Source organism: Paramisgurnus dabryanus, chromosome 11 (genome assembly GCF_030506205.2).
Source record: "Paramisgurnus dabryanus chromosome 11, PD_genome_1.1, whole genome shotgun sequence".
Lineage (NCBI taxonomy): Eukaryota > Metazoa > Chordata > Actinopteri > Cypriniformes > Cobitidae > Paramisgurnus > Paramisgurnus dabryanus.
This window is the reverse complement of record NC_133347.1, coordinates 15,718,525-15,731,406: the sequence shown is the minus strand read 5'-3', so window position 1 is coordinate 15,731,406 and position 12,882 is coordinate 15,718,525. Positions and strand designations below refer to the sequence as shown.

At 37.3% G+C, this 12,882-nt stretch overlaps 1 protein-coding gene across 4 annotated transcripts in view; it reads right to left on the bottom strand.

Moving 5' to 3' along the window:
* slc26a6.1 (solute carrier family 26 member 6, tandem duplicate 1) overlaps positions 1–12,882 on the bottom strand; it is a 14,457-nt gene extending 1,575 nt beyond the window's left edge. The window contains exons 1-20 of one of the 4 annotated variants that reach the window (XM_065247104.1): positions 11,960–12,882; positions 11,756–11,822; positions 7,212–7,354; positions 6,820–6,959; positions 6,294–6,404; positions 5,598–5,746; positions 5,037–5,201; positions 4,728–4,874; positions 4,513–4,595; positions 4,277–4,424; positions 3,765–3,878; positions 3,472–3,549; positions 3,290–3,385; positions 2,474–2,580; positions 2,323–2,392; positions 1,707–1,796; positions 1,508–1,636; positions 1,268–1,322; positions 846–955; positions 725–764 (exon numbers count right to left, since the gene is read on the bottom strand). In XM_065247104.1, coding sequence (XP_065103176.1) covers positions 735–764; positions 846–955; positions 1,268–1,322; positions 1,508–1,636; positions 1,707–1,796; positions 2,323–2,392; positions 2,474–2,580; positions 3,290–3,385; positions 3,472–3,549; positions 3,765–3,878; positions 4,277–4,424; positions 4,513–4,595; positions 4,728–4,874; positions 5,037–5,201; positions 5,598–5,746; positions 6,294–6,404; positions 6,820–6,959; positions 7,212–7,354; positions 11,756–11,761 — 1,971 coding nt within the window. In that variant the 5' untranslated portion in view covers positions 11,762–11,822; positions 11,960–12,882 and the 3' untranslated portion in view covers positions 725–734. Of the gene's footprint in view, positions 1–356; positions 956–1,267; positions 1,323–1,507; positions 1,637–1,706; positions 1,797–2,322; positions 2,393–2,473; positions 2,581–3,289; positions 3,386–3,471; positions 3,550–3,764; positions 3,879–4,276; positions 4,425–4,512; positions 4,596–4,727; positions 4,875–5,036; positions 5,202–5,597; positions 5,747–6,293; positions 6,405–6,819; positions 6,960–7,211; positions 7,355–11,755; positions 11,823–11,959 lie in introns of those variants that run through there. The other 3 variants (XM_065247102.2, XM_065247101.2, XM_065247098.2) reach the window with 3 other exon arrangements.

Genomic DNA, 12,882 nt, shown 5'->3' with positions numbered 1-12,882 from the left:
ACCTGCATCATTAAAACTTAATGCTACGAGTGAGCGAGCGCCCTGTGGTAAGATGGCCGCCAAATGCGGACGTTCCACTCAATTGGCCAGCAGCGAGGGTGAGTATAAATATAAATATTCCTGTAGACATTTCCTGGAATTGCGTTTGTAATGCTACTTCTTCTCTGGTACAAAGGGAGTTTCTGCACGAGTGCCCCTTGGCTTTTGGATGTGCCGGGATTTCACCGTAATTCATTCAAATTCATTCATTGAGAAAACACGCATTTGCACGGTTAATCGTTACACCCCTATTACAAATGCTATTTCAGGAAATATCTACAGTAATATTTATACGCTGTTCTTCAAATTGTTGCAGGTATTTTCATGATAATAAAAAATATTTTGAATGATTTTTATTTAAAGAGTGTTGCTTTTTTAAATGCACGTTATAAACGACTCCGACTCATAATGATTTTAGATTGATAAGGACTTCCTACTGACCAAATGCCATAGTACACGCACAAGCTGTGCATGAAACAAAGAATCGTATCGTAGCCTTGCGATTCAGAATTGATTTCAGACCCCATTTTAAATGGGGACCGCGATTGAATCGTTACATCCCTAACTAGTTTATTGCTGTAGCTATTGCTTATTAAAACAATAGGTCATATTCACATGAGTTCAAGGTTAACCTTTAATGTTAAATATTTTGCTTATCTGAGACCAAAATTCATGAAGTGGGGACCTGATAAGGGTCATAGCTCAGTAACTTCCGTGCCTGTGTTCTGTAAAGAGATAATAAAAACAGAAAAAGAAAATCAGAAAACAAACATACTCACAGCACAGCATTTTAAATGTATACACACCTGTAGTCCCTGGTAATACAAAAGAGCATGGTGCACTGAAGGGAAAAATGAAGAAAGAGACAGAAATTCTGGAACTAAATTATGATTCCTCATCTGGGACAGTAAACCATCTAGAGATACATAAGTAAAACATAAATATGTAAAATAAGACAGTATGCATATTCATATATTAAATAACTGGTGGACCTGATTTTGCCAAGTAAGATGTGTTCCTGAATCAACATCCTTTACTAGTCCTCAAGCAATATTTAACTTTTAAAATTTAAGAGCGAGTTAATAGGTTAATATGCATACCCACTGAACATAACTTTAAAACTAATTGGTTCACAGGAATGTTGTTCCAGGACTTGATTATATCCAGGAACATCTCCTACTTGAAAAAAATCATGTGCACTATATAAGGAAATATGTCTTTATTTGACCTGGACAAGCGGCACAGAGAAACGTGGTCTGAGTGTTCCCAAAATCTCGAACGACCTACGACCCACAGACACACAAACTGAGTAAGACACAAATCTGCACACAAACACGAGCGTCACGCAGAATACAAACAGTTGTTTATTAGTTTGTGATTAAAAGAAGGTCATTAACAGGTAACATATTTGTGTTCATCTTCTGTAAAATATCAACAGGTGTACGTGTTCTAAGTGTGTTTCACTAACTGCTTTAAGGGAACAGATGGCCACCGAGTCCATGAAGGTGACTCCACTGAGCTCCAGAATGACACAGTGCTGAGAATGTTGCTCTGGAGATCTTCCTGCTGGATTCTCCCCTATATCTTTACACACAGCCTACATAGACTAATCAAATATACTCAGATTCTGATATTTTGAGAGTTAGGAGCTTTAATGGAGGTTGTACCTGTCTGAGTGATGCGAAGGTTTGGTCTGCATTGGCGTAGTAAAGCGGATTACAGCAGGAGAAAACTGTAATTCCAGGGATCTGCTGTGCCTGAAATCACACAACAGAGTCGGCTATATGCACTCGAGCAGTGTGAGTGTGTTTTCCTGCCAAAAACCCAAACTGAACCAGCTTTGGATGGCAGGTTTAAGTTTGTCATTTACAATCATTAGCTGGTCAAAACCAGTTTATGTCGTAGAGCCAGATCTTGGTTAAGCTGGTTAAAAATGTCCAAAAACACAGGCTTAACAGTCTGAACAGCTTGACAACCTTATGTTAGTAAGTAGTATAATATGGTTATAACTTCCATCACATTTATGTATACACTGTTAAAAAAAATTATTTGTATCAGTCACTAGGGCAGTTCCCTTAAAAAGGTATTAATACTGTACTATAAACAAGGTACAGACATTTGGTACCCATATGTACTTTTGAGGTACTAATATGTACTCTTTGGTACCAATATGTACCTCTGGGGTACTAATATGAACTCTTAAGGTGCAAAGGATTTTCTTTTTGAAAGCCGGTGACAGCTTATGACAACTTTTTTGACGGCGTATGTGTGTATAAGTTTTACCTTTGAATATTTCTGCAGGTCTCTGTAACAGTCTGTGCCTGCAATATGACCAAGAACAGCAGATTTGGGCCTGCAAAATTTACAGAGGGAAATAATAAATGTTACTAGAAATTGAAAATGAAATAAATAATAGGCATGGCAAAAAACTCACTGATGCATCCTGAAGACGACAGTCAGGAGAGAAAATGCAATTGCAACACCAAGCCCGAGATCCAGGTTAAACACCAAAGCACTGAGAAGAGTAACAACCCACACAACCTGTAGCGTAAATGGGGAAACACCATGAATTAGAGGTCTATGAGAATTTAAAATATTTTTAATGAATTACTTTTCACTTAGAGGGCACTGAATGGTTGACAGGAATGCTGTTGTAGAACCAAACATTTTGTTGATTTATTATAAATCATAATAAATAGGCAAATAGATCAATATATAGGTGATATGATGTGATTAGGTTGGTTTCCTGAGTCCTGAGTTAACGTCCTTTATTAAAGTGTAACTAAACCCCTGGTCAGAGCCTGACTCCGCCCACTGGCAATATTTGAAAAATGCAAGAAAAGTGGGAAGATCCCAACGGAGATAGAGGGGATGAACTAAGCTCCTACCAAGTGTGTGGTGAGATCGTAACAAGGGCGTGGTAAGCTTGCTTGAATCTGCTTACGTCACGAGTCATTTTTTGGACCCAACATCCAATAGGAAAATTCAACTGCAGTAGCCACCGTTCAACCTGAAGAGGGCAGCACTCAGTCGTTTTTACACCATATATATTGTAGTATTGAAACACTTTATATCCAAATGTCAAAAAACTTACTAAAATCAATGAACAGCACTAATAAAGCAGCATTCTTACCGATCATTAAATAAAAAAAGTTGGTTTAGGGTTTAGTTACTCTTTAAAAGAAATGTTGGTGGAGGAATGTTATGTCATTAGGTCAATCACATTAAGATATGCATGAGTTGCTCTCACCAGGTCCAATCGATCGGTTTTCCACAGTTTAGGTAAATCTTTGACTTGTGCAAAAACCCCTTGAAGATTCACCAGAATAATGACAGCCAAAACTGTCTGTAACAGGCACACATATACATCTTTTAAAACCACTTTTAACTCCCTAATCTGTTTAATATATTCTTGTAAGGATGGTTTGGGACCTTTGGTAGCAGTTGAAAGAGGGGACCAAACTTCACCAGAATCAACAGAATTATTAGCGCAGACACCAAAGAGGAGACCTGTGAGAAGACATTTTTACTTTAATGCTCTAGACCGTGTTGTAGTCGCCGCCTAAACCTAAATTAATTCATTACAAAATTGTTGTTCAGTTTCTTATCACTTTTTTTGATAAGAATGACATAGATGTTTACCTGAAACCTAATAATTTTTCAGATGTGACAAATTTTGTTGATTGCTGGAATGAATACAAGTAAATGGCTGCAGGTGTTCATACCTGAGTTTGTCCACCTGTGCTCTCCTGCACCATACTACGAGACATGGAGCCACTCACTGGAAAGCACTGGAATACCCCTCCAACTGAATTACATAGACCCATTGCCAACAGCTCCTACAGTAGAAGATCTCGTTTATGATGTAGTCACGAGGTGGATTGCTTTGGTGGATTGCTTTGTGACTTTTTTATTGCTCATGCACTGTATGAGACTCACAGAATAACACTCAGATAATATCCCACATTAGTGGTCGACCGATATGACCGATAGAGACCGATATGTGGCCAATTGGATGATATGAGGCAGATAAAACACAAATGTAAATGAGAAACAAACAGAAAATCTGATTGGTTGATTTAAATGTTGTCCCAGGGTCAACATAATGTTGCCCTGAGGACATCAACCACTTGGCAAAATCAGGAGAGCCATATCGCTCTATCACTTTAAACTATATAATTGTATATCACCATAAAAAATTGTAACGTGTAATGCCAATGCTTAATTTGTCTGTTACCTGGTTGCTGTGAAAGGGGTACCCATGTCTACGAGCAAACATCATACCCAACGAAGCTTGGAAACCATAGCCCACCACTGCAAGTGCAAGAGCTGACAATAAGATTTCTTGAGAGAAAGAAAACGATGGAAGGGAAGGAGGTGAAAGCCTACAGAAAATCAGTGAGAATAGGTTTTTTAAGATAAATTTAAATATTTAAAAAATTTGAATTATATATAAATCTATATTTTGCTGACCCGGTTGGTATGGATCCAATGATTTGTATTCCATACTGACCAGACAAATCAAACTGCATTGAAGATAGAGTGGCAAAGATAATCTAAAGATATGAAAGAGTTACTGTTGCAGAGAAACACATGTGAAAAAATCTTGCTTGACAACCACAGTCACTATTTACTTACATCATATGAAAAATGAGCGTGTGTTTGTGTATATGTGTGCGCGCTCTCACCAGTACTAACTCCCATGGTATGGGAAATCGAGTGCTCCAGCACGAGTTCAGCATCTTTCCTCCAACTAGTATCACCACAGAGATAATAGAAACAACCAGTGTTGCTGGCAATACACTCCCCATTCCAGACACAATGTTTGAAAACATCTGACACACACACACACACACACACACACACACACACACACACACACACACACACACACACACACACACACACACACACACACACACACATAATACATACATAGATTCAGTATCTGGGATAACCAGAGTCTACAACTCAAAACATACAGATCTCATGCTCACCCAGACCACAGAGAAGATGCCTCTGTATCTGATAATGGAGATTCCCATCAGTAAAGGCAGTTGGTGAACAGTCACATGGACAGCAGCTGCTGTAGTGTACCCACTAACCAAGGGCTGAGACAACCAGCGACACACCCCTCCACAACGCAACACATATAGAAGAATCTGCATGCAAATAAACAGTTAAACGTAATACATACTTTTTGTGTGTACAGGCTTGACTTGTGAAGAAATTCATAATTTGAAAGGCTTGAAAATGTCTATGATTTAATGTCAATGGTGTTAAGGTAGTGTTAGGATTAGGATATAATGGGAAATATTATTTTTGCCTGTGGAAACCAAGCTAAAGTAACATCTATGTGATCTATGTGAAAATCATGCATATTGTAAAGAACATCCTGTGAAAATATTTAATATTGAGTAAAATCCTGTCAAAGATTGACATTATTGAGGGAAATCAAATTAAGGTTTATTTTACTCCTAATCTCATTATTAGATTATTATATTTAAGCTTGGATTTCACAGCCAGGGTCACATAGTGATCCTTACTTTGTTTCTTACCTGCATCAGTCCACACAAAATGGTCAATTGAGCTGCAAATGCAACCCTAGCGTTTTCTGCTTCACTCTCATCCATCTTTGCTCCGCTGCCTGGCAACACCGCATCACCTGTCACAGTACCAACCATGATGGAGAGGACAGAGAAAGCACCTGTGAATCAGACAGATCATCAGCCATCAGATCATTCATCAGATCTAATCTAAATTGCATTTTATGTTTTCTTAAAAGGAAACCGCTTTTCAATATTTTAACATGTTACTATGCAGTAATACTGACGGAAGTTTGAGTGAGAGGGGGAGTAGTCGGGAGTGATGATGTTACTGCGTGCCGAGGTCGAAGTGCTGAAAACTAAGTGCTCTTCCGCCACTCGTCACGTTTTATTTTGTGCCACCATACTTACTTGTGTAACTACTCATGTAACAGTCTTTAAATAGTAAAAACATGGAAGTGTTTGGTGGCTTTTAAATTCATCCATGTTTGGATCCTAAGGAATGAATGGGGCTAGGCTAAATGCTAACACTTTCACGACATGCTGTAAAAAAATTAAGTGCATGCATTGAAAAAAGATAGGTATGTATTAATTAATCTAAGTTAAGGTAAGAACATAGTAAAATATAGAAAAACGGTGGTGTTTTCCTTTAAAAATTGGCATGACAACTTTGTATGCACTTGGAGTGTATCTTCTACGAGTGTTTACCTACAGAGATGTGTTTGGTTGTTCCAAATATAAAATAGGTAAGAACGGGGTAGAAGGAGGAATACAGACCAAACACTGGAGGAACTCCGGCCAGCAGAGCATTAGCCATCCCTACAGAGAGAGAGAAAACATCAGATTCAAACAATCCATGTCTAGAGGAGTGCTTGTTGTTTAGTACAATACAATTAGTCACTCCATTCAATGTATTTGTCTGGTTTGGCTCTGTGTCATCAGTCATAGTGCATTGTGCATGTGCTATGAAAATTATTGGCTGCCAGGCGAAAACAGATCTGTCGATGTCTTGGATGAAAAAAATGAGCAAAGAAAATCACAATGGACCCATCTTATTCTGGTCAATAGCACTGTCTTCACTCAATGATGATGATGATGAACAAAGAGAGAACTTTTCAAATCTGCACCAGCACATCATGCAGTTACCTGTATGTAAATTAGGTGCATGATGCTATAGCTCAGGTAATACAGGTGTGTCTGTTGCATTGGTAAGACATATGTGCACGTGTTAAACCTTGTGGCAGGTGCATGATTCCCACACTGACTCCTGATATCAGATCTCCAACAGCGTTTTGTCTGAATGAGTATCGTGGCAGCCATGACAAAAGAGGAACAATGGACAGGAAACAGTTCTTTAACCTTGGACCCGAACACCTGAGACACAAACAAAGAGATTAATGTTTAATGTATGTATTTGTTACAATTTGTGACTATTTTTAACGTTTATAAGATGACTATGGTGACTCATTTCCTAAGAAAGAGAAGTCTGGGAAAGACGCTACAAAAAGCTCATTCACCCCCTCCCAAAAAAAGCCTTTAGTTCACATCGCAGCCATTCACTGTAGCAAATTATTAGTGGACTTACAGGTATAAATAACCTACTAGACAGAAACCATCCATACTCACCAGATTTCTGTCCTTAGCTTTTCCCACACCGACCGGGACTCTATTTCACTGTGCTGCCCCAGGATATCTAGTTGTGCTTCATTCACACTACCAACGTGATCAGGATTGAAATTCTCATTCTGTGAAAGCCTCTGATTCTCCATCTGTAAGAATAAAAAAGAATTCAAGCACTCTTATTCCATATAATAACATTTAAGTCCATGTGTTTTCCAATATATTCTTGTTAGAAAGAAACAATATTCTCCAATAAAATAAGTGTGCGGGATTGTTTTCTGTGTGGTACAATATGGAAATGTATGGATTTACATTTTAAAACAACAATTAGAAGACAGATTCGTGCATTTGTTAGATCAGTCAAATGACTCAGAGGAATGAATTTACCTCTGGATTCGCTCTGTTCAAAGGTTGAAAGATTTCAATCTGTCACTGCTGACAACTGAGAACATATTTCACAATATCCCACAGCTTTTGTAGACAGATCCGGTACTATTTTTGCTTACTTTCAGAAGAATGATTACATGACTTCCTTATTGCAGGACGTACTGTATTAACCAATATACAAAGTTATGCAAGTCTGCACCAAATAATGTAGTTGATAGTTTATTTATAGTTTGTGGTACCGCACACACTGAAAAGAAAAAAACTGGCATGCATCAGTGTATTTGCAATGCTTTATTTATTCTGATGTATGAGTAGAAACAAGTCATCAACAAACAGATGTTAAACAATAGAATAGAGTTTTCAGACGTGATTAATACACAACAAACTATTTAATGAATGCATGTGAAATAACCTAATGAAGACTTAAGTCTTTGATATGTTTGTATATGTGGGAAGACATAAGCAGCCACAGTCAATGCTGATAGCACATCAAAGCTAAGATTTCTTATCTTGTAGAGACTTCAATGATTTCTGTTATATCATTCGACAAGGATATCAGGCTGTTATGACCTCAGGTCATAACATGCATTTCATTTAAATGTCACTCTTAAAGTGTTATTGATTGTTTTTCGTTATTTAAGGGTCTCTGGTATCCCCGAAATGTGTCCGTAAAGTTTCAGCTCAAAATAAACCACAGATCATTCATTATATGATGTTGAACCGTATGCAAAGTATGGGGTAAAGCGCTTACACATGTGCTTTGGACTACATCAAAACATGTCTCTACTCAAAAAAATTATTCAATGGATTAACTCAATAAAATTGTGGGCAGGATTTCCATCCAATGTGAATGTGTACCCCTAACTCATAAAAAACTGCTTTACACAATAAAAATATATTGAGTTAGTCCAACTCAATTTAAAGTAAATGGCAATACTCAATTAGATGCCTCAACTCAATTTAGTGTAGTCTGAATAACTCAATTTAGCGTAGTTTGAATAACTCAATGTAGTGTAGTCTGAATAACTCAATTCTGTTATTTAATATAAAACGTTTTTATGTCATACTAATTAGCATAAGCACATATTAGCATGCTAATAATAACATATGATACTTTGGATGAGCATTTGGGAAGAGACTGATCTCCAAAAAGGCATTAACACAGTTAGTGCTCATTGAGAGAAATACGTCACATCCACAACCTAACCACAAGCGCCACTCTTCTACTAGATGGTAACCAAACAATTTGAAAAAATATAACACAAACACTTCTAAATCAATAAGATAAACAGACATTAAACACTATTAAGTCTTTCTCTTTACTTAAAATAACACTTAATTAAAAAAATTACTCTCCAAAGCATGCTGGGAAATTATTTTCCCAGAACCCAAACTCAAACTAATTGTGTTAACGCAATTAAAAAGAAATCAATAAATTATAGTACATATTCATTTTGTGTTAGACTAATTAAATATATATACTTATTGCTCTTAATGAGGTATTTTAAATTAATTGAACACAATTTTAATCATTTCTAAGAAGGGCTTGAATCATTTTTTTAACTAGATGCTCATAAGGTGGAGTCTGTGAGTGGTCATGGGTGGGGTGTAACAATGTGACATCACATTGACAGGGGATCCCCAACAGCCTGTTTTGTTTGACTTTTGTGGTTAAAAGGAGACTACACAAAGATGGATTTGTATAATTAAAAGATGTTTCTGCACACACACTGGCAACTCATTTTCAGCTTGAAACACATTTAAAAGTGCATTTTCTAGGATAGGGGGGCTTTAAAGGAAACATTTTATAGCATGGACTCATATAACATTTACAACAATCCACCAAATATACAAATCAACATTACTCTTCCCAACTTTGTGCTCTACTGGATAACTTACCAATGTGTAACCAATAAAATAGCTCTGTACAAACACAAACCCACACATTCCCTATATATACACATGTAACATTTAATTTTCATGAATCTAATATCAAACAATATTTTAAAGCCTGATGTGTTTCCTTTTTGTTGTATAAAACACAGCAGGGCATTGCACATTTATTTATGTTACCATAGAGAAGTAGGGAGGGAGAGACCCTGACTGGGACTTTACCTCTAAAAAAAGTTTTACATACTCGCATAACAGCACTTCAAACAGGAAAGCAAAAACTGAATCCAAGATCCAAAAAAAACCCCATACATTTACCCTTGGGTTCAATTTACAGTACAGTACAGTACAGTGAATTTTTACCATGTATTTCAGAAAATATAATCAACCAAATTTAATTTACCGTGTTTTTCCTCAGTACTGGACAACATTAGTACTGAAGCTGCTTCATATGAACGGTAAGATCTTTGAGTCTCTCCGCTCTGCTCTGTGCAGACTGATGAACCGGCAGCTCAAAAAATGAAAACGTGAAGCTACGAGAGAAGCTAAGATTTGTGATTTGCCTTAAAGGGGGTAAACGTGGAGGTCTGGGTGGGTGTCTTGGTGGAAGAGGCTTACGTTTTATCATGACACCCTGCTCATTCTCTGCCAAAGTATTTTTGATTTGAGAAGGGGGTGGTGGGGGGTGGAGCTCGGGCACTAAGATTGGCTTTTTAGAGTGGGCAGGGGGTAGGGGTGAAAGTGAAGGAGGGAAACTGGCAAAGGAGGACTCGGAGTGGGAGGAGCCTTCCCAGGATGCCATGCCATCAGGGAGGGCAGCAGTGGACATAGGGGGACGGCTGCGTTTTCTTGCCCCAACCTGAGGAGTGGATGGAACAGGCCTAGCTAGAGACAAAAAAGGCAAATAAATATAAAAATAAATATTTAGGGAAAGATGGATAGAGATCTAATTCTGTAGGCTATCTTTAACATTATCTCACAGTTTTGTTCAATTCAAATTATCTCCTCTCCTGACATGTCCCATTATGGTATATCAATAATAGCCATTTAATTAGGCACCTCCCTTGTGTTTGTACTTGCATTGTCTATAGATGAGCTCAGGTAACATTGTGTGGACAGGAGAAACAAAGATGACACACTTTATACTGTACGTCACGCACAAGAGGTTTTATCAGTATTATTTCACATGCAATTCCTCTTGTACACATGATATCCTGTCAGTTCAGCTATATTATATGGCATTCAACACCATGCTGTTATATACGACAAAAAGCTAGCATGTTGTTATATTAATATACCACACACCTATTTTTTGGTTTGCTCTAAAACATAAATTATACAGTGTCATACCTCAAACATGAATTTTTAAACCGCTGTACGCCTTAAGTTACATGAGGACTATAATAAACACGAGGATGTCAATTTACAAACTTGATGAATCGGAAAATCCTTGTTGTCTTGAAAGTCCTGGGTTGTTTGAAGAACAAAAGGTACAAAAAGGTACAAAAGTTGTCACTGGGAAGTACACTTTTGCACCTAAAAGGTGCATATTGGTACCTTAAAGCAGTGGTTCTCAAACTGGGGTCAGGGGCCCCCAGGGGGGGGGGGGGGGGGTGCGCGAGATGGTGCCAGGGGGCCCCAGTTTTATGACATTTTATAAAATACATTAATTTATCATGAATTCTGTGTAATTAAACCTTAAAAAATAAGGCTACTAACCAACAGCACCACTTTGTATAATTTAATATGTTTTGTTTAATTAAAATGTTACCTTTTAGAACAAATTTCTCGTACATTCTCTTTGGGGGGGGCCGCAAAGGAATGCACCGTACACAAGGGGGGCCGCACACTGAAAGTTTGAGAACCACTGCCTTAAAGGGATAGTTCACCCAAAAATGAAAATTCTGTCATCATTTACTCACTCTCATGTTGTTACAAACCCGCATAAATTTCTTTGTTTCTGATGAACACGAAGGAAGATACTTTGAGAAAATTGAACATATTAGGACATTTTAAAAGGTACTGTTCTCAGTGACAACTTTTGTACATTTTTCTGAGAGTGCATGGATGAGTAAATGATGCGACTCTGGGAAATCCAGGCTAAAGTCTAATTATGCAATTATAGGATTAGGAGCATCAAAGTTTGATTTTACATTTAATTCAATCTTTAATATTGACTGAGTTAGGTCATGTCAAAGATAACAAAGTTGCATGTAGAAAACAGTTTGACATTTGTGATGTTTGTTGCACGTGATGTACTGTATTAACTTTACCTGCATTTCTGCCGCCTGATGAACCAATCAGAGGAAGCCTATCTCTTGACATCATCCTTCCACTGCCCTGCAAAGTCATAACAAAAAATTAAGATGCGGTTTAAATGACTGTTATTAAAACTACATTGTATAATCACATAAACTTAAATTATTAGATGCATTCCTGTCTTTGTAAATGCAGAATTATGGTTGGGACTACCTTACCTTCTCAACTTCAGCATCTTTATTCTTTCGTTTTTGAGGCATCTTGTGGTTCTTCTGATGTGTCGTCTTTAACAAGCTCCCCAGAAATGTGACATCTCTAACCATGAATCAGAACACAGTGCACCCAACATCATTTTAAATTAGCACTTTTACATCACCGAAGCTGTTCTCCAAGACAGTTTATGAATTCCCCTGGATTTAAATACATGACCTCAGTAACCAGTTATAGTAAGATTAACTGCACAACATTCAGACAATTCATTATCATTGCTAATGTAGGATAGCTCAAGAGTTATTCCATACTTACATTAGTCTTCAATCCATTCATCTTTTCACAGAAAACTTTTCATATTGCATTACCACTTTTCACACCAATTTAATCCAATTTCTCTTATAACAATATTAATCAGATTTAAAAAAAATAATCAGAATAAAAATAGCATTTATCCTCTTTTATATTCTGGAAACTCTATAGAGGGCTTTTAAAGCTTTTATCTCTCTGACGTCTTCTTTCTCTCTCTGGCTTTCATTCGTTCTGCTGTGGATTAAAGGGGTTGGCCATCGAGCAGCTAAGATTAGGAACAAAAGGGAACTAGAGAAGGAGGTGAAATATTTATACTTTGTTACACACCCAAGCCCCCCAACACTGTGTACCCTCTCTCTCTCTCATATGCATATTTACCTGCTGGCCTGAAGCCCAGAAAACCAGTGACACATTATACAGCTATGAATAAACCTACAAGTCATGGGACACACACACGTAAAAACGCCCAAGTGCAATTTATATACAGTACATAACAAAAAAGTAAACAAAGCTTTATATTCATGTAGCTTAAAGGGATAGTTTACCAGGCCAAAACTAAAAAAAATCTGTCATCATTTACTCTCATGTTTTTACAAACCTTTATAAATGATGAACACAA